Source organism: Entelurus aequoreus, linkage group LG09, assembly GCF_033978785.1.
Source record: "Entelurus aequoreus isolate RoL-2023_Sb linkage group LG09, RoL_Eaeq_v1.1, whole genome shotgun sequence".
Classification (NCBI taxonomy): Eukaryota; Metazoa; Chordata; class Actinopteri; order Syngnathiformes; family Syngnathidae; genus Entelurus; species Entelurus aequoreus.
In genome coordinates, this window is record NC_084739.1 from 75055965 (window position 1) to 75080271 (window position 24307).

The 24307-nt window shown below is 38.8% G+C and overlaps 2 protein-coding genes across 7 annotated transcripts; one reads left to right on the forward strand and one right to left on the reverse strand.

The window, feature by feature from the left end:
• The first annotated feature begins 845 nt into the window (after nucleotides 1-845).
• LOC133657734 (elongation of very long chain fatty acids protein 6-like) lies at nucleotides 846-17714 on the forward strand. Of its 2 annotated transcripts, XM_062059390.1 has the most exons (5): nucleotides 959-1070; nucleotides 9309-9474; nucleotides 12572-12703; nucleotides 14425-14576; nucleotides 14663-17714. In XM_062059390.1, the coding sequence occupies exons 2-5, from the start codon at nucleotides 9464-9466 to the stop codon at nucleotides 15082-15084; spliced, it is 717 nt and encodes a 238-aa protein (XP_061915374.1). In that variant the 5' UTR covers nucleotides 959-1070; nucleotides 9309-9463; the 3' UTR covers nucleotides 15085-17714. The 2 variants fall into 2 exon arrangements, with proteins under 2 accessions (XP_061915373.1, XP_061915374.1); XM_062059389.1 differs by lacking the exon at nucleotides 9309-9474 and having other exon boundaries at nucleotides 846-1070.
• On the reverse strand, nucleotides 8631-23945 carry aifm2 (apoptosis inducing factor mitochondria associated 2). 5 transcript variants are annotated; one of them, XR_009827341.1, is made up of 10 exons: nucleotides 23836-23945; nucleotides 21966-22142; nucleotides 21769-21884; nucleotides 20453-20572; nucleotides 20299-20391; nucleotides 16967-17228; nucleotides 16694-16894; nucleotides 16481-16635; nucleotides 9296-9439; nucleotides 8631-8744 (listed from the first exon to the last, which is right to left on the reverse strand). XR_009827341.1 is itself a non-coding variant. In XM_062059388.1 (9 exons), the coding sequence occupies exons 2-8, from the start codon at nucleotides 22138-22140 to the stop codon at nucleotides 16484-16486; spliced, it is 1119 nt and encodes a 372-aa protein (XP_061915372.1). In that variant the 5' UTR covers nucleotides 22141-22142; nucleotides 23836-23945; the 3' UTR covers nucleotides 8720-8744; nucleotides 16481-16483. The 5 variants fall into 5 exon arrangements, 4 of the variants coding, with proteins under 4 accessions (XP_061915372.1, XP_061915370.1, XP_061915371.1 ...); XM_062059388.1 differs by lacking the exon at nucleotides 9296-9439 and having other exon boundaries at nucleotides 8720-8744; XM_062059386.1 differs by lacking the exon at nucleotides 8631-8744 and having other exon boundaries at nucleotides 9159-9439.
• Between the last annotated feature and the right edge of the window lie 362 nt (nucleotides 23946-24307).

A 24307-nucleotide genomic window follows, 5' to 3' on the forward strand; every position in this document is an offset into this window, starting at 1 on the left:
CTAAATGAATCAATTGGTATTTTATTGCATTTCATGCATTATAAATACCATGGAGTCTTTACATGTTTAAAATAAACACGTATAATGTTTACATTACACAATATGGTATATTTAGAGGTAAAATATACATATACAATTTGCTGTATTATATTGTTAAATGAAATAATAGATTTCTGATTTTTAAGAGAGACAAAAATAAATCACATTAAAAAAAATACATAATGATGTTGATTTTTTTGTAAGTTTTTTTGTAAACGGCAAATAATGACAACACTGAAGATGCTTTGAAAATGATGAGAAATGATAGATATTTCTGTGTATTGCAATATGTTATGGTTTACCGACATACCGACAGCCATCAGACTGTATAAGGCATATGTTCCTTCTTGACTGCACTTAAATGTAGAATATATGTATAATATATTTATATTATTCACATGTGAATAATGCTGTATAGTATTTATTGTCTATTGTGAGCGAACTGTGGTGCTGATTTTCCCCCAGGGATCAATAAAGTACTTTCTATTCTATTGTTATAAAAATGACGTAAAAATAACATTTTGTGTCAAATATGACACAGATTGAAAGTCATGTATGGGAATTCATTTTTTGTAAAAAAGAAGAAGGGATTTCCTCAGAAGGACCAATACAAGCTCCAGTTTGAAATAATTGGGATGTTCTGTCAATGATTGATTGAGTGGTTCTGGCTTTAAAGGGTTAACCAAAATGACCCTGAAACCTTTGTACTGATGTGATAAAACGCACATTTTTCATGACTCCTAACACGTGTGGAAACTAGATTGAAACATTGTACGCCCCTCGGCACACACACACGCACACACACATGCAGACACACTCTCAACCAGTCGACCTGGTTCCAGGCGTGTCCTTGTGGCAACGCCTCCTGCATGGCGTCTACACCTGGCCGCCGATCAGCAGGTGAGCTCAGACAGCGCCTGACTAACGGCAGGCAAGATGGCAGCCGGCAACCACGCGATAATGCTGACAGAGTTTGAGTTTGAGAGACGCTTTGACCCAACTGAGGTCATCCGCTGGATGAAGGACTACTGGTGAGAAGTTTTCCACTTGAAATATTGACTGACACGCTGTAATAACAACGCCGGTAGATTTTACGGTAAAAACTGGCAGCTCGGTTGCCAGAACTGTGAAATACTGTAAAATATTACCAAACCCAAAACCAGTGAAGTTGGCACGTTGTGTAAATCGTAAATAAAAACAGAATACACATGACTGCAAATCCTTTTCAACTTATATTCAATTAAATAGACTGCAAAGATAAGATATTTAATGTTCCAACTGAGAAACTTTATTTTTTTGTTGCAAATAATCATTAACTTAGAATTTAATGGCAGCAACACACACAAAAGTTGTCACAGGGGCATTTTTACCACTGTGTTACATGGCCTTTCCTTTTAACAACACTCAGTAAACATTTGGGAACTGAAGAGACCAATTTTTGAAGCTTTTCAGGTGGAATTCTTTCCCATTCTTGCTCCGTTATGGTATTTTAGGCTTCATAATGCGCCACACATTTTCAATGGGAGACAGGTCTGGACTACAGGCAGGCCAGTCTAGTACCCGCACTCTTTTACTATGAAGCCACGCTGTTGTAACACGTGGCGTGGCATTGTCTTGCTGAAATAAGCAGGGGCGTCCATGAAAAAGACCTGTATGTACCTTTCAGCATTAACGGTGCCTTCACATATGTGTAAGTTACCCATGCCTTGGGCACTAATACACCCCCATATCATCACAGATGCTGGCTTTTGAACTTTGCGCCTATAACAATCCGGATGGTTCTTTTCCTCTTTGTTCTGGAGGACACGACGTCCACAGTTTCCAAAAACAATTTGAAACGTGGACTCGTCAGACCACAGAACAATGTTACACTTTGTATCAGTCCATCTTAGATGAGCTCAGGCCCAGCGAAGCCGGCGGCGTTTCTGGGTGTTGTTGATAAACGGCTTTGGCTTTGCATAGTAGAGTTTTAACTTGCACTTACAGATGTAGCGACAAACTGTAATTACTGACATTGGTTTTCTGAAGTGTTCCTGAAGTTATGTGGGGATATCCTTTACACACTGATGTGGCTTTTTGATGCAGTACCGCCTGAAGGATCGAAGGTCACGGGCATTCAATGTTGGTTTTCAGCCTTGCTGCTTACGTGCAGCGATTTCTCCAGATTCTATAAACCTTTTGATGATATTACGGACGTATATCTTGAAATCCCTAAATTCCTTGCAATAGCTCGTTGAGAAATGTTGTTTTTAAACAATTTGCTCACGCATTTGTTCACAAAGTGGTGACCCTCGCCCCATCCTCGTTTGTGAATGACTGAGCATTTCATGGAAGCTGCTTTTATACCCAATCATGGCACCCACCTGTTCCCAATTAGCCTGTTCACCTGTGGGATGTTCCAAATAAGTGTTTGATGAGCATTCCTCAACTTTCTCAGTTTACTTTGCTACTTGTGCCAGCTTTTTTGAAACATGTTGCAGTCATCAAATTCCAAATGAGCTAATATTTGCAAAAAATAAAGTTTTCCAGTTCGAACGTTAAATATCTTGTCTTTGCAGTTTATTCAATTGAATATAAGTTGAAAAGGATTTGGAAATCATTGTATTCTATTTTTATTTACGATTTACACGACATGCCAACTTCACTGGTTTTGGGTTTTGTATTTGTTTTTACAACATAAGGAAAAAACAGTACCACTATTTTTTCTAATTCTGGCAAATAAGGGGGGGGGCTTGGTCGGGGGTGGGGGGCGTGGTTGGGGCGGGGGGCGTGGTTAAGAGGAGAGTATATTTACAGCTAGAATTCACCAACTCAAGTATTTCACATATATATATATATATATATATATATATATATATATATATATATATATATATATATATATATATATATATATATATATACTTGACTTTCAGTTAATTCTAGCTATATATATATATATATATATATATATATATATATATATATATATATATATATATATATATATATATATATATATATATATATATGTATATTTATTTATTTTATTATATATATAAATAAAAGAAATACTTGAATTTTAGTGTTCATTTATTTACACATATACACACACACACACAACACTCATCTACTCATTGTTGTACTTGAAAGTACAATGCTTTGTTAAGGGTTGAATTGGCCATCCTCTTTCTATTCTCTGTCACTATTTTTCTAACCATGCTGAACACCCTCTCTGATGATGCATTGCTGTGTGGCACCCACAAAAGTGCTTTCATCAAATGCACGAGAGTGTGGAATCTTCCATCTCTCCCTAGCATGGCCCAAAACTTTGTCCAGTTTACATCTGCTGTGACAACTAGAAACACACGAGCCTCCACCAGGGGGCAGTGTAGCGTACCCAGATGTAAAACCTCTTTTGCACAATCAGCCTTTTCATATAAAACCATAAAGGAATGGAACGACCTCACAACAAACTTGAAAAGTCTAACAGATTACTCTTCATTCACAATTGAAGTTAAAAAGTGGCTTTGGAGCAATCAAAGCTGCTCACACGGTCACTAAGATGGGCATTATGTTTGACACATCAACCTAATGTGTATTATATTTATCCATGAGAGCATTTTTTATTGTAAATTGTGAGGTGTGTCTGTTAAAATCATGGTTGTTTTTACAAATGATGACAGATGTGAACAAAAGCATGTATTGTCTTTGTGTGATGATGTAAATGAGGTGTGGTTGTATTGTATATTAAGTATGTGTCCATGAAAGGGCATTTTATGACTTTTTTCTTAATACTTGTGTATGATTTTATTGTCATAATTTTATTGCATGATTTTTGTATCCCTTTAATTTAGGTAGCCAGGGACTGCAGATGGAAATTAGCTATTTAGCTATAATCTGGTACAGAACATATCTGTCTTTGAGCTTAATGTTTCTGTACATTGTCCCTTCAAATAAAGACTAAACTAAAACCGGTCAATCCTTGCTTCCTGGGGAAGATCTTCCCTGGCAAGCAATTGGTACTCCAGTACTTGTACCCGGAGGCTGGTCAGGTCCAATCGCAGCTGCGGCAGACTTTTTTTTGGGGGGGCGTGGCCTCCAGCTCCGGCTGAATACCGGGAGGTTGTCGGGAGAGGCGCTGAATATCGGGATTCTCCCGCTAAAAACGGGAGGGTTGGCAAGTATGATATTACTGTTAACTGAAAAAGACTCTGCTTGTATGGTAAAATTCTGCCAGCTTTTTACCATAAAAAAAAGGTGGTACCATTTTTCAAGAAACAGTAATACACCATTAAAGGAGTTTGTTGAAGTACGACACCTTTTTTTCACCAAAAAATGGTCAAAAACCATGGGAGCAAAGTTTGGCGCCCTGCCACGCCCACATCTTATTGCGTAAAAAAAAATTGCTTGCAATTTTTCATTGCCTATATGTGTAGTATCTGTAGTTTTAACTGCAACTCATTTGGTCAAAGTCCCTGGGAGGAGTTTGTTAAAGTACGACCCCTTTTTTTCACCGAAAAATGGCCAAAAACCATCAGAGCCAAGTTTGGCGCCATGCCACGCCCACATGTTATTGCGTAAAAAAATGTGCTTGCAATTTTTCATTGCCTATATGTGTAGTATCTGTAGTTTTAACTGCAACTCATTTGGTCAAAGTCCCTGGGAGGAGTTTGTTAAAGTACGACCCCTTTTTTTCACCGAAAAATGGCCAAAAACCATCACAGCCAAGTTTGGCGCCATGCCACGCCCACATCTTATGGCGTGGGAATTTTTTTTTTGCTATTTATCATCACCTATATGTGTAGTATCTACAATTTTGACTGCAACTCATTCGGTCAAAGTTCCTGGGAGGAGTTTGTTAAAGTATGACCGCTTTTTTTCACCGAAAAATGGCCAAAAACAATTGGAAGTTTGGTGCCATGCCACGCCCACATCTTATGGCGTAGGAAAAATGTGTTCCCAGTTTATCATCGCCTATACGTGTAGTACCTGTAATTTTAACCACGAGCCATTTGGTCAATGTCCCAAAGAGGAGTTTGTTAAAGTACGACCTTTTTTTTTCACCGAAAAATGGCCAAAAACCGTGGGAGCAAAGTTTGGCGCCCTGCCACGCCCACATCTTATTGCGTAGAAAAAATGTGCTTGCAATTTTTCATCGCCTATATGTGTAGTAGCTGTAGTTTTAACTGCAACTCATTTGGTCAAAGTCCCTGGGAAGAGTTTGTTAAAGTATGACCCCTTTTTTTCACCAAAAAATGACCAAAAACCATCGGAGCCAAGTTTGGCGCCATGTCACGCCCACATCTTATGGCGTGGGAAAAATTTGTTCGCAATTTATCATCACCTATATGTGTAGTATCTACAATTTTAACCGCAACTCATTCGGTCAAAGTTCCTAGGAGGAGTTTGTTAAAGTATGACCGCTTTTTTCACCGAAAAATGGCCAAAAACAATTGGAGCCAAGTTTGGTGCCATGCCACGCCCACATCTTATGGCGTAGGAAAAATGTGTTCCCAATTTATCATCGCCTATATGTGTAGTACCTGTAATTTTAACCACGAGCCATTTGGTCAATGTCCCTAGGAGGAGTTTGTTAACGTACAACCTTTTTTTTTCACCGAAAAATGGCCAAAAACCATGGGAGCAAAGTTTGGCGCCCTGCCACGCCCACATCTTATTGCGTAGAAAAAATGTGCTTGCAATTTTTCATCGCCTATATGTGTAGTAGCTGTAGTTTTAACTGCAACTCATTTGGTCAAAGTCCCTGGGAAGAGTTTGTTAAAGTATGACCCCTTTTTTTCACCAAAAAATGACCAAAAACCATCGGAGCCAAGATTGGCGCCATGTCACGCCCACATCTTATGGCGTGGGAAAAATTTGTTCGCAATTTATCATCACCTATATGTGTAGTATCTACAATTTTAACCGCAACTCATTCGGTCAAAGTTCCTAGGAGGAGTTTGTTAAAGTATGACCGCTTTTTTCACCGAAAAATGGCCAAAAACAATTGGAGCCAAGTTTGGTGCCATGCCACGCCCACATCTTATGGCGTAGGAAAAATGTGTTCCCAATTTATCATCGCCTATATGTGTAGTACCTGTAATTTTAACCACGAGCCATTTGGTCAATGTCCCTAGGAGGAGTTTGTTAAAGTACAACCTTTTTTTTTCACCGAAAAATGGCCAAAAACCATGGAGCAAAGTTTGGCGCCCTGCCACGCCCACATCTTATGGCGTAGGAAAATTGGGTGGAAAATGATCATAGCCTATATGTGTAGTATCTGTAATTTTAAACGTGGCTCATTTGGCCAAAGTTCCCAGGAGGAGTTCGTTAAAGTACAAACCTTTTTTTTCACCAAAAAATGGCCAAAAACAATCGGAGCCAAGTTTGGCGCCATGCCACGCCCACATCTTATGGCGTAGGAAAAATTTGCTCGCAATTTATTATCACCTATTTGTGTAATATCGGTAATTTTAACCATGACTCATATATGTAGTACTTGTAATTTTAACCACGGCCAAAGTCCATGGGAGGAGTTTGTTAAAGTATGACCCCTTTTTTTCACCGTAAAATGGCCAAAAACCATGGAAGCAAAGTTGGGTGCCACGCCCACTTCTTATGGCGTAGAAAAAAATTTGCTTTGTCTAGTAGCTGTAGTTTTAACTGCAACTCATTTGGTCAAAGTCCCTGGGAGGAGTTTGTTAAAGTACGACCCCTTTTTTTCACCGGAAAATGGCCAAAAACCATCGTAGCCAAGTTTGGCGCCATGCCACGCCCACATCTTATAGCGTGGGAAAAATGTGTTCGCAATTTATCATCACCTATATGTGTAGTATCTACAATTTTAACCGCAACTCATTCGGTCAAAGTTCCTAGGAGGAGTTTCAACCCTTGACTAACACCCTCCCCCTCCACATCCCACCTCCCGGATTATAAATAATCCAATGTAAATAATCAAATGTATATACTTGTTCTTATGCTTTCTGAACTCACTATGTTCACTGCTCGCTGTACATATCCTACCAAGTCAGACCTACACTGTTTCAATGTCCATTTCTCTGATGATGCAATTGTTGATGACAGAAGTGCTGATATCAACCAAACCTAACCCCCCCGTCCGACACCCCCCCCCCCCCCCCCCCCCCCCCTACACATCCCACCCCCTGGATTGTAAATAATGTAAATAATTAAATGTATATACTCTGATGATTAACTTGTGTGATGACTGTATTATGCTGATAGTATATATTTGTACCATGAATTGTTTTACGTGGACCCCGACTTAAACAAGTTGAAAAACTTATTCGGGTGTTACCATTTAGTGGTCAATTGTACGGAATATGTACTGTACTGTGCAAGCTAATAATAAAAGTTTCAATCAATCAATCAATCAAAAAGTTCGTTAAAGTACCGTATTTTTCGGACTATAAGTCACAGTTTTTTTTCATAGTTTGGCCGGGGGTGCGACTTATACTCAGGAGCGACTTATGTGTGAAATTATTAACACATTACCGTAAAATATCAAATAATAATATTAAGCTCATTCACGTAAGAGACTAGACGTATAAGATTTCATGGGATTTAGCGATTAGGAGTGACAGATTGTTTGGTAAACGTATAGCATGTTCTATATGTTATAGTTATTTGAATGACTCTTTCCATAATATGTTACGTTAACATACCAGGCACGTTTTCAGTTGGTTATTTATGCCTCATATAACGTACACTTATTCAGCCCGTTGTTCACTATTATTTATTCATTTTAAATTGCCTTTCAAATGTCTATTCTTGGTGTTGGGTTTTATCAAATAAATTTCCCCAAAAAATGCGACTTATATATATATATGTTTTTTTTTCCTTCTTTATTATGCATTTTCGGCCGGTGCGACTTATACTCCGGAGCGACTTATACTCCAAAAAATACGGTATGACCCTTTTTTTTTCACCGAAAAATGGCCAAAAACCATGGGAGCAAAGTTGGGTGCCACGCCGACTTCTTATGACGTGGGAAAAATGTGTTCAAATCTATCCTCGCCTATATGTGTAGTACCTGTAATTTTAAACGCGACTCATTTGGCCGAAGTCCATAGGAATAGTTCGTCAAAGTACGACCCTTTTTTCACCGAAAAATGGAAGACAAAATCCAAGATGGCCGACTTCCTGTTCGTTTTCAGGTATGGGTTTCTGAGACTTTTATATGCGTCCCGTCATGACAGACGCCTCCTGCGATTTTCCTGTCGATACGTGAAACTGGTAGGAGGGGCTAATTTTTTTCTCATTTTAAAGGTGGAGCTTGAGAGCCATGTTTAAAATTTCATTTTCGGGACCCCAAAAATATCAAACTTTTCGCTCTACCTGACGGGCCCGCAAAATACGGGGACTTTACATGCTTGTTGAGGGCGTCAAAAAGGCGTCTAAAGGTATAGAAGAAAAAACACAGCAATTTCAATAGGGCCCTCTGCATCGGGCCCTAATAAAAGGTTAAAACCATAATAGCACAAACACAGCTATAGCATCACCGGTCAGAGAATGTATTTTAGAATTATTTATAAAGCAAACTAACACATTATATTGCACAAAGGAAAGGCAGTGTTATTGTAATATTCGCCATGACAAGGGGGGCTTGCTTCACAAAGGTCAACGACCTCCTGGTCACCTTGACGATGAGGCACAGGTTCTGGGAGCGATGGTGACTGGTCTGACTAGATTGCGCTTCTTCTCATCTGTCGAGACGTGTGAAGCAGAAGCACACACAAAAAGTACAAGAAAAGTTCAAGTATGGTGTTATTATCACACCATCTAGGAATGTGTGTGACTCCACATTTGTTCTTTCCAAGAGAGGCGACGCCCACCGCTAGCCAAACAGACCTATCAGGGCAGCGTAAACGGAGGCTGATGAGCGTTGCAAAGAAAAAATGCTTCCGAGTTCGTCAAGTATTTTGTATGTCACACTGGAGGCGCTGATGTAACGGCTGTGTGGAAACACACACACACACACACAGACACACACAGACACACACAGACACACGATCCACACACACACACCTGAACCAATGTGGTTTTGTGGTAATCTTTAAAAGCCTGAACCACTAAATGATTGACAGAAAATGCCAAGTATTTGAAACTGGAGCTTTTAAACATACAAAATGTCTACATGGGACTTCCCGTTGAGCATGGACGGTGCAGGGCGTGCTCAGCGGGGGCTCCGTGGTCATGTGACCTTGTTTATGTTTTGTTGGCACTTTTTGCTAACACGACTTTAGTTTTTACTAACCTGTCTCATGCAGCTTCTTCTTTGTGGATGGTGCCTGTGAACTCCGCGATGTCCGGCTGAGAGAACTCCCGCCAGCCAGGCCTCTCCGAGCCTCGTGCGTCTCCGGATCCAGATATCACGGCGGAGTCGGTCGTCACCTCGGCCCTTTTAAGGAGCACAAGTCAGAAGATGGACGAAAAGTGAGCCGACCTCCACGACAATCTTAAAATCCGTTGTCAGAGGAGAGATGGCGGCCGTTATGGAGTCATTCAAGAGCATTTTCTCATCCCATAGCGGGGCCATCTCTAGCCTGGAGGTCGCTGCTAATGCTAATGCTAACGAGTTGACCGAACTCTGCGCTATTCTCAACAAGATAGCTCCCACCGTGGATCTCCTCTCTAAAAAATGCGATGATCTGGAGGTGGAACAACTTTCGAGTGGTGAGCCTTCCGGAGGTTGTGATGGCACCCGTCTGACTGCATTCCCCGTTCGGTTCTTACAGGAGGTGCTGAAGTTTGACAGCAAGCCCATGTTGAACCGAGCTCACCGGATCCTGCGTGCGAGGCCTCAAGATGGCGAACCTCCTCGAGTGAATTTATTTGAAGTCCGGAACCAGATCCTACGAAGGGCGGGAGAGGCTTCTCGGCTATCCCGTATGGGCAAGAGGATATCAATGTTTCCCGACTTCACCCCGGCCATGGTTCAGAGCTGCCTTTGCTGCGAGGTTTGGTCATCTCTTCCCGGTGACATTGCGGCCGACTTTATCCAACGGCCAGACCCACAGAATCGATGATCCAACAAGGGCGGCGGACTTTGTGGACAAAAACATTAAAATGGGAGTTACCCCCGGATTTGATCCAGGAGGCATGCTAGCATGCTAGCTGGCTGCCTCTATTTTGGAGGTACAAATACCAGAAGCGTGAGGTATTGGCCTATGTACTCTGGGAGGCGCTGAAGGCGTACATTAGGGGGTAGATAACATCCTCTAAAAATAATGAGAGAAAACTCGGGAAGAATAAATTCACTAGTTTGACAGAATGCATATCTCTGTTAGATAACTTGTACTGTACCTCTCAAAACCTAGACACTTATAAGGAAAGGCTCTCTCTGCAGGCAGAACTTGATATCCTGGCGACAGACCGTGTTAGTGAACAAATGCTCCGTTCAAGATCTCAGTGTTATGAACATGACGATAAAGCTAGCAAACTATTCGCCCATCAACTACGCCAGATATCCGAATCCCATTATTTTCCACAGATTCAATCCCATTTGGGTATAGTTACGGATGATATCGATACTCCTGAGCTTGATCATTTTTTGCCAATCTGGACATCCCCTCGGTTGATCAGTCCGTTGCAGTAGAGTTAGAGAGACCAATTACTGCTGTGGAATTAAATGTTGCAGTGTTATCACTACAAAGGGGAAAAACCCTGGGACCAGATAGTTATCCTAACAAATTTTTCAAAAAATGTTGATACAAGATAGCCCCTCTATTGGACTATAGATCGTTTGAATCTGGCCGCCTCCCGCAAACGCTCAACCAAGCTTCAGTTTATCTCCTCTTGATAAAAGACAAGGACAACTTTGTCATGCACTTTGTATCGTTCTATCAGCCTGTTAAATGTGGACTTTAAACTATCATCCAAACTGATGACTTTACGTCTGGATACTGTTCTCCCTTCTATTATTAATGCAAATCAAACACTGTGTTCATTCGGAATAGGCACTACTTTTCTAATCTTCAACGTCTTCTCAATATATGGTATGATGTGCCTGCTCTTAATGAGGCAGTGATCTCTATGGATGCTGAGAAGGCTTTTGACCGAGTGGAGTGAAATTATCTATTTTATGTCTTGGAGAGATTCGGCTTTGGTAACATTTTTATTTCATGGATTAAGCTCCTATATTCAAATAATATTCAATCCGAATATTTTCACCTTTACTGTTCCACCTGGCAGGGTTGCCCCCTGAGCCCATTGGTTTTTGCTTTTGCCATTTAGCCTCTGTCAATAACGCGTCGCGTCAACCCGCTTATTATATGTAAACACAATGTGCAGGTGAAAGTCTCTCTCTATTCAGATGACCTCCTTCTGTATGTCTCGGAATTCTCCGTCTCGGCTGCCTTAAGTACTCGCCAAACTTTTATCATGTGTGGGTAAAAGTGAAACATTTCGTATAAGTTCTGCTGCTAAAAAATATTCTCTGCACAATTTTATCTTTAAAATGGCCTCGCAGAGTTTCACATACTTGGGCGTCCAGGTCACACATACGCTTGCAGAGATTTATAAAGTCAACTTTGTTCCACTGCCGTCCAGAATCCAGGGAGATTTTGATCCCTGGTCCTTACTTAATTTATCTACAGTAGCCCTTGCCAACTCTGTTTAAATAAATGTACTTCCACGATTTTGTTCCAGTGTATACAACTTTTTCTCTGAGCCCTTCTTTTGTAAATTAGATAGTCTGATTTTTGACTTAATTTAAAATAAAAAAGGCTTACAGGTTACGTAAAAAATATTTACAGAGACACAAATCGTCGAGAGGATTAGCACTTTTACTACTGGGCCACCAACATTAGAATTCTTAAATATCGACTTCCGTATGAAGCATTTGATCCCCCTCCGCTATGGCTGGTTGTAGAGGCTAACTGAACAAAACCAGTATCTCTTAGGGCTCTGGTTCACTCTTCCACCCACTCTTCTACTTCCGCTTTTACGAAAAGTCCAATCGTAAAAACCTCATTCAGAATATTTTGGCTAACAGACTATTTCTAGTCTTGCACCCATCACTGCTAATCATGCTTTCCCTCCTTCTCTTGTCGATAGTGCCTTTTTAAGGTGGTCAAGTCTGGGGATCAACAACATTAAAGATTTATACATCGACAACACTTTTACCTCTTTCAACAACTTTGTGATAAATGTTCACTTTTTAATCAACACTTTTTAAAAATATATCTACAGATCCACAGTTTTGTTCGTAATACTTTTCCCAGGTTTCAAACTTACCGACTGCCACGGTTTTAGATGCTTTTTTAACACCACTACTGTCTTTAAAAGGATCAATTACTCGTATTTACGCCCTGAGTCTCTGAATTCAATGAAGTCTCTTTGCGAGGGTGACTTCAGAGTGACCCTATCTCAGGAATTTAGGTAGAGTTCATAAGTCTTCTCTTTGTACTAAACACAGCCTTATCCAATTACGTAATTTTACATTTCATCAATGGATTAACTGTTCATACTGATGTGTCAGTCACCTTTTGTCACGGTGCTAAGTTACGTGTCTGTGTGTGGTCTCCTGCAGGGGTATGTCATTTGTGATCTGCGCTTTGTACATCGCCCTGGTGTTTGGAGGTCAGCACTACATGAAGCCCCGCCCTAAAATGAACCTAAGGACGCCAATGGCCGTGTGGTCGCTCGCCCTTGCTATCTTCAGGTCAGCATTCACATCTGTTTTTAGCAACTTTGGTCTCCGTGGTAACAGTGACATCAGTGGAGAGAATGGCCGCATGGTGCGGTCTCTACGACAACGACCCGCCCCTGTATTCAGTTTAGCCCGCGAGACGTCATGAGTTTAGTCATGAGTTTAGTAAGGAATCTGGCCCGCAGGGGTGTTTCCAAATTAATATTATATATCTGACAATCCATTTGCTGTAAATTTGCCACCATCTTGAGGACAATGTGAGTAAATCAAGACAATGACCATAAATTGGGATTTGAAGTGACTATAGAATTAGCCCTCATTGTCATTGCACAAAATTGTCGAATATAGCACAGCGTTTACTTATATGACCCAACTCAAACAACCTACCCTAGTCATGATGCAAATAAACTAAAACAAAATGTCAACACACATGGTCACTCATAACACAACCTGCTCACTGAACTTTGTGGGTAATATAAAAGATATCCACACACCATAAAATATTCAGAATTACACCCATTTGAATCCATTACAAAGCATGATGGGAGGAAATGCAAAACACTCTCCACACTTATCCATGTTTGGTGCATTTTAGCTGCTGGATATTTCTGATTGATTACAAAACTTTAAGGAGGTCGTCACGGAAGTCAACAAGGTAGGAGTCGAACTTTCAGACACTCTTAATATCCAATTATATCAATTATATACCCATTATATTAATATAATAATATGTAGGGATGTCCGATAATGGCCTTTTGCCGATATCCGATATTCCGATATTGTCCAACTCTTAATTACCGATACCGATATCAACCGATACCAATATCAACCGATACCGATATATACAGTCGTGGAATTAACACATTATTATGCCTAATTTGGACAACCAGGTATGGTGAAGATAAGGTCCTTTTTAAAAAATAAAATAAAATAAAATAAGATAAATAAATTAAGAACATTTTCTTGAATAAAAAAGAAAGTAAAACAATATAAAAACAGTTACATAGAAACTAGTAATTAATGAAAATGAGTAAAATTAACTGTTAAAGGTTAGTACTATTAGTGGACCAGCAATACGCACAACCATGTGTGCTTACGGACTGTATCCCTTGCAGACTGTATTGATATATATTGATATATAATGTAGGAACCAGAATATTAATAACAGAAAGAAACAACCCTTTTGTGTGAATGAGTGTAAATGGGGGAGGGAGTTTTTTTGGGTTGGTGCACTAATTGTAAGTGTATATTGTGTTTTTTTTGTTGATTTAATACAAAAAAACAAACAAAAAAAAACCATACCGATAATAAAAAAAACCATACCAAAAATTTCCGATATTACATTTTAAAGCATTTATCGTCCGATAATATCGGCAGGCCGATATTATCGGACGTCTCTAATAATATGTATACATATATATGAATACTCTATATATATTTACTTTACATGCAGTTGGCTTTCGGCCCCCTGGACAAAAAGTTTGTACACCCCTTTAACAGATATTTCTTTGTATCGCTTAATGTTTTGGTTTGTTATAAAAAAAAAAAAAACATTATAATTTGAGACCGGCTGTGTCAAATATGATACAAATCGAAAATCATGTATGGAAATTAAAATATATATATATATTACATCTGTTCAGAACGACCAATATCAAATAAAGGAATTTTCTGTCAATAATTCAGTGGTTCAGGTTAAGACGCTCCAACTGTGTGTGCGTTTGTGTGTGCAGCATCATGGGCGCCGTTCGTACGGGGTTCTTCATGCTTCACCTCATCAACAACGGTGGTATCTGGCGGTCCGTGTGTGACCAGATCATTTATGATGGACCTGTCAGCAAGTTCTGGGCCTACGCCTTCATGGTGAGCAAAGTGCCAGAGCTGGGTGAGTCCCATTTCCTGTTTGCATGTCCGTCATCAGCCACGTGTGTGTGTGTGATGTGTGTGTGTGATGTGTGTGTGTGTTGTCAGGCGACACAGTCTTCATCGTGCTGAGGAAGCAGCGCCTCCTCTTCCTGCACTGGTACCACCACATCACGGTGCTGCTCTACTCCTGGCACTCCTACAAAGACATGGTGGCGGGCGGCGGCTGGTTCATGACCGTCAACTACACGGTGCACGCGCTCATGTACAGCTACTACACCGCGCGCGCTGCCGGACTGCGCGTGCCCCGCGCTCTGGCCATGGTCGTCACGATCGCCCAGTTGCTGCAGATGGTGGTGGGCCTGGCGGTGACCGGGCTGGCGTACCGCTGGACGCAACACGGCGACTGCCCCTCCAGCATGGTCAACATCACCTGGGGGGCACTCATGTACCTCAGCTACCTGGTCCTCTTCCTCAACTTCTTCTACAACGCGTACCTGCAGCCCAGCAAGAGTGCCAAAGCCGAGTAGGAGGAGCTTAGGGCACAAGTTTGCGCCACTTCCTGTTGAAGATTAGTCATAAATGGTCATTTCCTGTCTTTTACATTCACTTAAGCGTCTGGATTAGCACAAACCAGACTTAAATGCAGGGTGTCCAAACTAGTGTGGCTCGCCTACATCTGCAATTTAGCCCGCAATATGAAGAAATCTTTTGGTCTGACAATTTTGGTGATCTTATTATGTCGACATCTAGTGGACAATGAGAATATTTCAGGTCCATGACTTATAATTACAGTCAGAGTAGAAGACTGACTGTGCAGTATTTACTTGTATGGCCCAATGCAAACAACCTTCCCTAATCATGGTCCATATTGTCAACACACATGGTCACTCATAGCTCAACATGCTCACTGAACTTTGTGGAGATTATAAAAAAAACGTCCATGCACCATAAAATAGTTCTAAATTACACCCATTTAAATCCATTACAAAAGCATGATGGGAAAAATCCAAAAAACTCTCCACACTTATCCATGTTTGGCGCATTTTAGCTGCTTGATTTCTGATTGATTACAAAACTTTAAGGAGGTCGTCACGGAAGTAAACAAGGTAGAAGTCGAACATTCACATACTCTTAATATTCAGTTGTGTTAATTAAATATCCATTATATTAATATAAAATGTACACATATATATGTATAGGATATATATAATATATTATTATGTGCACCACTGTATATATATATGTATATATGTACATACATATATACATACATACATATACATATACACATATATACATATATGTATATACATATATGTATACATACATATATACATACAGTATGTATACATATTTGGTATATGTACTGTATATACATATGTAAATAAACATATATGTATATATATATACACACACATCTATACAATATATACACACACATATATACTGTATATACACACATATATAAACATATATGTATACATATATGTATATATATATATACATATACACTGTACATATACATTATATATATGTACATATACATACATACATACATACATACACATATATATATATATAAATATTTGGACACCCCTGCTTTAGTGCCATGACTGACACGCACCGGAACAAAATAGAACATCAAGTCTTCCTTTGGTAGAACCCAAAGTGAAATCATTGGCCCCGCCCCTCATGTTGCCAGCAGCCAATCAGGTGCAGCCAAATATTACAGCTGTGTTAGAATCTTGACTGATCATTTATATCTCTTCTCACAAAGCACTGATGTTTACCCGAGGTGTTGCCATGGTAACATGAAACCTTTATATTATGTATTATTTTGTGTGACGAACAAGATGATTTATGCATAAATGTTTCAAACATGAGTGACGGGAGTTGTTTTGTGCGATTCGGCCACGATCATACGTGTCAGGGTTGCTGCTGCCGCATGTCCTTCCAGCTCTTCCACACCAGCAGGTCCCGACTCTTCGCCACGGCGACCAGGAAGCGAGGCAACCGGAAGCCGTTGAACTGACCCACGCCGTCGTCGCGGCCCATGGCCAGCAGCATGGTGACGTTGCCTAGCAACACAGCGGGCGGGTAAGAGCGGGTAACGCCAGGGGAAGACGAGGCGTGTACCTGCGCGGTGCGAGGTCAGAGAGTTCCCGCTCAGACTGTTGACGATGTTGCCCACGGCGACGGCGGCGTGCAGCCCGGCCACGTACGCCGTCTTGGGCTCTCTCACATCGGCACAGTCGCCCACGGCATAAACGTGGGAGAAAGCTTCCACCTGCAGGTGCTCGTTGACCCTCAGGGTGCCGTTTTGGGCCAAACTTCCAGCTGGGGACGAGAAAAGGCTTTTCGTGGCGACCCGTGTCAAAGGTCACGTCTGTGCTGCGGCGGGGGACTTACAGAAGCTGGACTGGTAGGCGGCCGAGTTGACCCTCAGTCCGCTGCAGTTGATGATGAGGTCGGTGGTCAGCGTGGTTCCGTTTGCCAAGGTGACCTCCATGTTTTTACGGGTCACATTGCAGGTCAGACCAGAGAGGTCGGACACTTTCTGACCCAGCTGTAGCTCCACCCCTTTTTCCAACAGCACGTCCTTGGCCTGGCGCCGCACGCTGTTCAGGAGCTCCACGTCGGCCAAGACGCTTCGAGCATGGACCAGAACCACCTGATGAAAACAACCATTTTTATTTATCTTCTATGTGTTTTGACAAAGTCAACTATTTTGTTTGATGAATTAGTCAGTTTGAAGTTTTTGGAAAAAATAATTTCCCCCCCCAAAAACCCTGTTTTTTGTCAAAGAGGAGACATTTTATGGCCCTGGTGTATTCCTGAAGTCCAGTGGAGACGTCACTAACCCCACACCTTCTTAGAGCATGACACAAAAGCTGTTGTGATGTTGTAAGATCATCTTTTCTCAAGGGTTGCTTTTAAAATGGGTTTCTTTTACGACTGAGGCCGCCATGTTTCATCAAAACCTTCCTGTTTCCGCGAGTATGACAATCACATACAAGATTTCTTGTTGTCTCTCTCACTCTCTCTCTGGCTTTCTATGGGGCCAAAACACTGTCGGTAAGACTTTTTTATTGGAAAAAAAATAAATTGACATTGTAGAAAAAGTTGTATTTGGCACCCAAACAGGTTTTGGAAACAAATAAATACACACATTAAAAAAATACAATAACATTTTCGATGACAATATTCATATTTGTCTACACTTTTATTGTTTTTGTGTGTTCCACAGGTTTTTTAAAAAATTTTTAAATTTCACATTCGCCTCTCTTTTTTCCGGTTTTGTTTCTTTTTTTTCTCGGTTTCGCTTCGCTTCTTTTTTTTTCGCTTTCGCTTCTTTTTTTAATGGTTTCGTTTCTTTTTTTTCAGGTTTCATTTTTATTTTTTTTCGGTTTTCATCCCTTTTTTTCCGGTTTAATTTCTTTTTTTCTGGGTACGTTTCAATTTTTTCCGGGTTCGTTTCAATTTTTCCGGTATCGTTCCTTTTTTTCCGGTTTCATTTTTAAAAAAATCCGGTTTCAGTTTTTTTTTTAAGAGTTTCGTTCCTTCTTTTGCGGGTCTGTTTAAAAAGTGTTCTCGGTTTCGCTTTTTTTCCCCGCTTTTCGGTTCTTTTTTTTCCCGGTTTTGCTTCTTTTTTTTTTAGGTTTCACTTCTTTTTGTAACAGTTTTGTTTATTTTTTTCCAGTTTAATTTATATTTTTTTCCGGTTTCATTCATTTTTTTCTGGTTTTGTTTCTTTTTTCCGCTTTCACTTCTTTTTTTAACGGTTTAGCTTCTTTCTTAAAGGGTTTTGTTTATTTTTCACAGGTTTCATTTATTTATTTTTTCCGGTTTGTTTCTTTTTTCCTGGGTGTGCTTCTTTTTTTTCCGGGTCTGTTATTTTTTTCTATGGGTTCGTTTAAATTTTTTTAGGGTTTGTTTATTTTTTTTTTACCGGTTTCGCTTCTTTCTTTTTTTCCAGTTTTGTTTCTTTTTTTCCCGGTTTGGCTTCTTTTTTTTCGATTTCGCTCCTTTTATTTACGGCTTCGTTTCTTTTTTTCCCGGATTTGTTTCTTTTTTCCTCCCGGTTCTGCTTCTTTTTTTATGGTTTCAAATTAATAGCAGTGATTTGACATGGCCGCGGGTGCTTGTGGGTGGGGCTTACAACAAGTTTACCCAGCAGCAGTTTTACTAGACTTGTACTGGCAGGTAAAACACCGTAGAAGAAGACGGCAGGACCACAGATTTCTTCCTTCTTTCTCCTTTGTAAAGTGATGTTATTTGAGATGTCAAATACAAATTTTCCGGACTATAGAGCCGCACCCACTAAATTTTAGGGGAAACATTTTTTTTCCATGTATTAGCTGCACTGGACTATAAGCCGCAGATATATATGTTGTGAAATGAGTTATTTACACAGAATGTTTATTTACATACATTAATTGTTTCCAAACTGTGTCTGTAACACGGCAGTAAAACGGCTGATCAAACAAAACAGAAGTCATCGTCTTGGACCCACTAGCTGCGCAAGCTAGCGCTCCACTCAGCTAAACAGACTCAATAACTTCACGGTGACATTTTGGTGAATTTACTCAGAAATTTGTGAAACTAAAAGAATACGAAAAGAATGCCATTGTAAGTTAATAATACTAACACAGACACTCATAAACTTGTTAGCATATTAGCTAATGCTAACAACACTAGCTTGATTACATTACAGCAGCACATACAAATATGCATGAAAACACTCCTACACACATCACACATGGGACGCTTTAGTAAGTAAAAATGGTATTAGTTATATTGTAAAACTTACAAACGTTACTTGGAGTGATGAATGGAGAATCTATAGGAGTAGAAACGCTATGGACGGCTAGAAGATTGAAAGGCACTTCTACCTCCAGTTGATAGGACTAAATAGAAGGACACTGCAGCAACTGCAGTGAGCTAACTCGTCCAAAAGATGGCGCCGAAGCACACACACTCTGGTTTTGCTTCTTTTTTCTTACGTTTCGCTTCTATTTTTAACGGTTTTGTTTCTTTATTTCCGGTTTTATTTCTATTTTTTTCCGGTTTCATTTATTTTTTTCCGGTTTTGTTTCTTTTATTCCGGTTTCGCTTCTTTTTGTAACGGTTTTGCTTCTTTTTTTAAGGGTTTTGTTTCTTTTTCACACATTTCATTTTTTTTTTTTTCCGTTTTTTTTTCTTTTTTTTTCTTGGTTGTGCTTCTTTTTTTCCTGTTCCATTTCTTTTTTTATGGGTTTGTTTACATTTTTTCCGGATTTGTTTCTTTTTTTTTTTTACCGGATTTGTTTCTTTTTTTTTACCGGTGTCACTTCTTTTTTTTCCCGGTTTTGTTTCTTTTTTTTCCGGTTTCATTTTTAAAAAATTCCTGGTTTGTTACTTTTTTTTCCGGTTTGGCTTCTTTTTTTTGGTTTCGCTCCTTTTATTTACGGCTTCATTTCTTTTTTTTCCCGGTTTCGTTTCTTTTTTCCTCCCAGTTTTGCTTCTTTTTTTATGGTTTCAAATTATGGCAGTGTGTTTGCTTGGTTATATTTGAAAACTATTTGCATTATGGCCGTCAGTAAAGAAAACTCCATAAATTAGCTGCACCGTTTTATAAGCCACAGGGTTCAAAGCGTAGGAAAAAAGTAGCGGCTTGTAGTCCGGAATTTCTGGTAAATACTTAAAAGACCTTATCTTTCTCTGGACTTTATTGAATAGGAAAAATTACAAAACCCTGTCACCTTCTTTTGTGGATATTCGGTCTTGAGCTCCGCCGCCATCTCCACACCGGTCGAGCCCCCGCCCACCACCAGCACCGAGTCAGCGTTCTGGATCTAGGCACACGCGTGGTAGGCTCAGGTAACAGTAATGGTTTGTTGCAACATGGTAGCGAACCTGCTTGACCAAGTCCTCGTAAGCCTGAATGGCGCTCTCGTACGACGCCACGGTGTTGAACTTCCCAGGAAAAGGTCCGTCAGTTCCCGTGCACAGGATGAGGTGCGAATAGGTGACTTCCTGCAGCACATCCCAACAGTAAGAAGTGTTAGCGGTGTAACGCTAAATGCCATAATTCCCCAATAAAAAAAATCTTGCAAAATTCTCAAAACGCTAGCATGCTAATATAAGAGACATTACCATACTTCCAAGTGGGCGCCAAGTATCAAAATCCATGATTTTTACATTTAAACAAACCAAATCAGTTAAAAAGCTAGCATAAAACGTTAGCATGCTAACATTACCATGATGACATCGGACAAGTTAGCATTCTTCTAAGATGGCGCCAAGTATTAAAACACACTATTTTTAGGTGTAAACATACAAAATGAGCTTAAAAGCTAGCATAAAACATAAGCGTACTCCCGTTAGCCAGCTACCATTAGCATGCTAATATAAGAGACGTTAGCATACGTCCAAGATGGCACCAAGTATCAAAATCCATGATTTTTAGGTTTGAACAAACAAAATTAGTTCAAAAGCTAGCATAAAACGTTAGCATGCTAACATTACCATGATGACATAGGACAAGTTAGCATTCTTCAAGTATTAAAATGCACTATTTGTAGGTGTAAACATACAAAATGAGCTAAAAAGATAGCATAAAACATAAGCATACTCCCGTTAGCCTGCTACCATTAGCATGCTAATAAAAGAGACATTAGCATACGTCCAAGATGGCGGCAAGTATCAAAAACCATGATGTACAGAGTATTGTGTGTAGAATTTTGAGGGGAAAAATTTTATTTATTCCATTTTGGAATAAGGCTGTAGCATAATGTGGAAAAAGTGAAGCTCCTTTATTTTGGACACTTATGTTCCAGTTTTGCACACATTTTTATGGATTTAGCAAATTTAATGGGAATTAATTCAACTTGTTTTTAAATTTTATCACAAATGCATTGTTTTTAAAATGTTTTGAATGCTTATTTAGTGAAAGAAAAACTTCAGATACATCAATAGTTGCTACCAACTATAGTAAAAGTAAAATAATGACTCAAAAACGATTACTTTTGTCATGTAAATGTCAATCTTTGTTGATTTTAATCTTATCCAAATCTCAAACAAAAACTTAAAAATGAAATTTTCAAAAATCTGACAAATTTCAGCTGCAAGGCCATGTTTTCAAACACAAGAGGGTTTTCAAGCGCTGTCTGCTCCTTGGCATTGTTACGAGCATCATCATGTCAATCAATCATAAGTGCAACACATGGTACCCTTCCTCCTTGCAGGACCACCACTTGGCGCTGGGGGTCCACTCGCTCCACTCGGCCTTGAACAAAACTCTCTCCGAACGTCTCGGCGTACGGGATGAAGGTTCTCAGAGCGAAGCCTGGAGGGGTCAAAGGTCAACTTTACGGCATGTTGTTACACATGATGATGATGATGATGATGGAGGGAGGGAGAGGGGCACCTGGTTGCACGGACGCTCTTAACCCGCCCACGTTGTGATGGAAGGCGTCCCGCATGTCAATCAAAGTGAAGCTCAGGCCTTTGCTCTTCAGCTGTTGGGCTGCGGCCACGCCCCCAAAGCCCCCACCCACCACCACCACGTGCACGCCCTCTACTGACGAGGTCTGGGCGCCCATACCTGCACACACACACACGCACACACACACTAGCTGAAACGAGCATGTGATCAGAACGTTTTATTGTGCAGAAGAAGAAAAAAGTTCAGATGAAAGTGAGTGAGAATCTATGTTGATATTTTGATCTATGCTCGGATGCTCCTATGCACTATTTACCGGAACTACTTATTCAGCTCAGCAGGCGTCACCAGCGCCCTCTAGTGACCATTGAGGTAACAGGAAAGATTTTTTTTTAATGTAATTTTATTTTATTTCATTTTATTTCATTTTATTTCATTTTATTTCATTTTATTTCATTTTATTTCATTTTATTTCATTTTATTTCATTTTATTTTATTAAATAAGTATTGAATTAAATACATTTTAAAATGTAAAATAAAGTAATGTAGATCAAATTAAATTAAATCACATTAAATTAAATTTATTTAAAAAAAGAACACATTTAATTTAACTTAATTTAGTTGTATTTCATTTAATTTTATTTCAATTTATTTTATTAAATAAGCATTGAATTAAATACATTTTAAAAAGTAACGTAAGTAAGTAATGTATATCAAATTAAATTCAATCCCATTAAATTAAATTAATTAAAGAAAAGCAAAAAAGTAAAACAAAGTAAGATAATATAATTAATCAAATTAATTAAAATCAAAGTACATCAACTTAAATTAAATTATATTAAATTGAATTAAATTAAATTAAATTGAATTACAGAAAAGCAAAAAAGTGAACAAAAGTAAAGCAAAGTAAAGTAAATTAAATTAAATTAAATTGAATAAAATTTAATTTAATTAAAGTAAAGACAAGAAAATTAAATTGGATTCAAATAAATACAATTAAATATAATAATTTAATTATATAAAATAAATTAAATTTGACAAGGCATGTATGTGCAAAAATAAACAAATGAATCAAAATAAATTGACTCCTTGGATATATAGTTATTTCAATTTAATTTAAATTAATTTAATTTAATTATTTTATTTAACTTTATTTTATTTTATTTCATGTTATCTTATTTTATTTCATTTAATGTTATTTTATCAAATAAAATAAATTGAGTATTGAATTCAATACCACTAAATTTAATTAAAGAAAAGCAAAGTAAGATGATTAAATTAAATCGAATTAAAATGAAAGTAGATCAACTTAAATTAAATTGAATTACATTTAATTTAATTACAGAAAAGCAAAAAAGTAAACAAAAGTAAAGCAAAGTAAGGTAAATTAAATTTAATTGAATTAAATTTAATTTAATTAAAGTAAAGAAAAGAAAACAAGTAAAATAAAGTAAATTAAATTTAAATACATTAAATTAAATTTAAAAAGTAATTATACAAAATAAATCAAATTTGACAAGGCGTGTATGTGCAAAAATAATCAAATGAATCAAAAGAAATTGACTTCTTGGATATATCATTATTTTAATATTAAAAATTATACATTTGAAAAGTAGTTCGGTTTCTGGACTGTTTTTTAATCACTAATGATTGCATCGTCAGGTCCTCTTCACCTTGTAAAAAAAATAATTAAAGCATTCACACATTGACAGTAAATGTTGACATACCTACCGGTAACTCTGACTTTCCTGCATTTGAAGTTATTAACACACAATTCCCCTTATCAACGTGAAAAACAATGCAATGAGTGTTATTTTGTCATCCATAAGGAAATAATAGATACACAAAAACTCACCAATTGGAGCTGTAGAAGTTTGTTCTCTGACTTTTCCCCACTTTTCAAATTCCAACAGTCATGCTGACTCAGCACTTACGTCATTCCCTGCCCACCAATCACATCCCCGCATTTACTGGAGGGGGCGGGCTCTTTTGATCCTTTCACAGTGAAGACGGTTGTATTTTTAATATAATATAAAGTTTTGATGTTCACCCTTAGGGCATTGTTGTGAAAGTTCAGTGAGTTTGAAACATGTTTTTACACCGAAACATCACAACAGTCAATCAAACAGCGCTCTCCAGCGGTGGAAGTGTGCACTGCAACACTTTGTCAGAACAACGGAAGTTTATCACACAAAAAAACTGAAATTTAACACGATGGATGATATTTAAAGCAACCGCAGCATCGATCGGTTTTACAAAATCACTTCTGCTACCGGAACTGAGCTGTGATTCGACATTAGACCTTATTTTGAAAAGTCACCGGAAAT

Excerpts from the sequence above, each read along its gene's own strand:
- LOC133657734 (XM_062059389.1), top strand. The coding sequence starts at position 976 with ATGGCAGCCGGCAACCACGCGATAATGCTGACAGAGTTTGAGTTTGAG. Across the intron at positions 1,071-12,571 it reads CGCTGGATGAAGGACTACTG|GGGTATGTCATTTGTGATCT; the intron begins GTGAGAAGTTTT and ends GGTCTCCTGCAG. Across the intron at positions 12,704-14,424 it reads CTCGCCCTTGCTATCTTCAG|CATCATGGGCGCCGTTCGTA; the intron begins GTCAGCATTCAC and ends TTGTGTGTGCAG.
- aifm2 (XM_062059388.1), bottom strand. The coding sequence starts at position 22,140 with ATGGGCGCCCAGACCTCGTCAGTAGAGGGCGTGCACGTGGTGGTGGTG. Across the intron at positions 20,392-20,452 it reads ACGAGGACTTGGTCAAGCAG|ATCCAGAACGCTGACTCGGT; the intron begins GTTCGCTACCAT and ends GCGTGTGCCTAG. Across the intron at positions 17,229-20,298 it reads CCGAATATCCACAAAAGAAG|GTGGTTCTGGTCCATGCTCG; the intron begins GTGACAGGGTTT and ends TGTTTTCATCAG.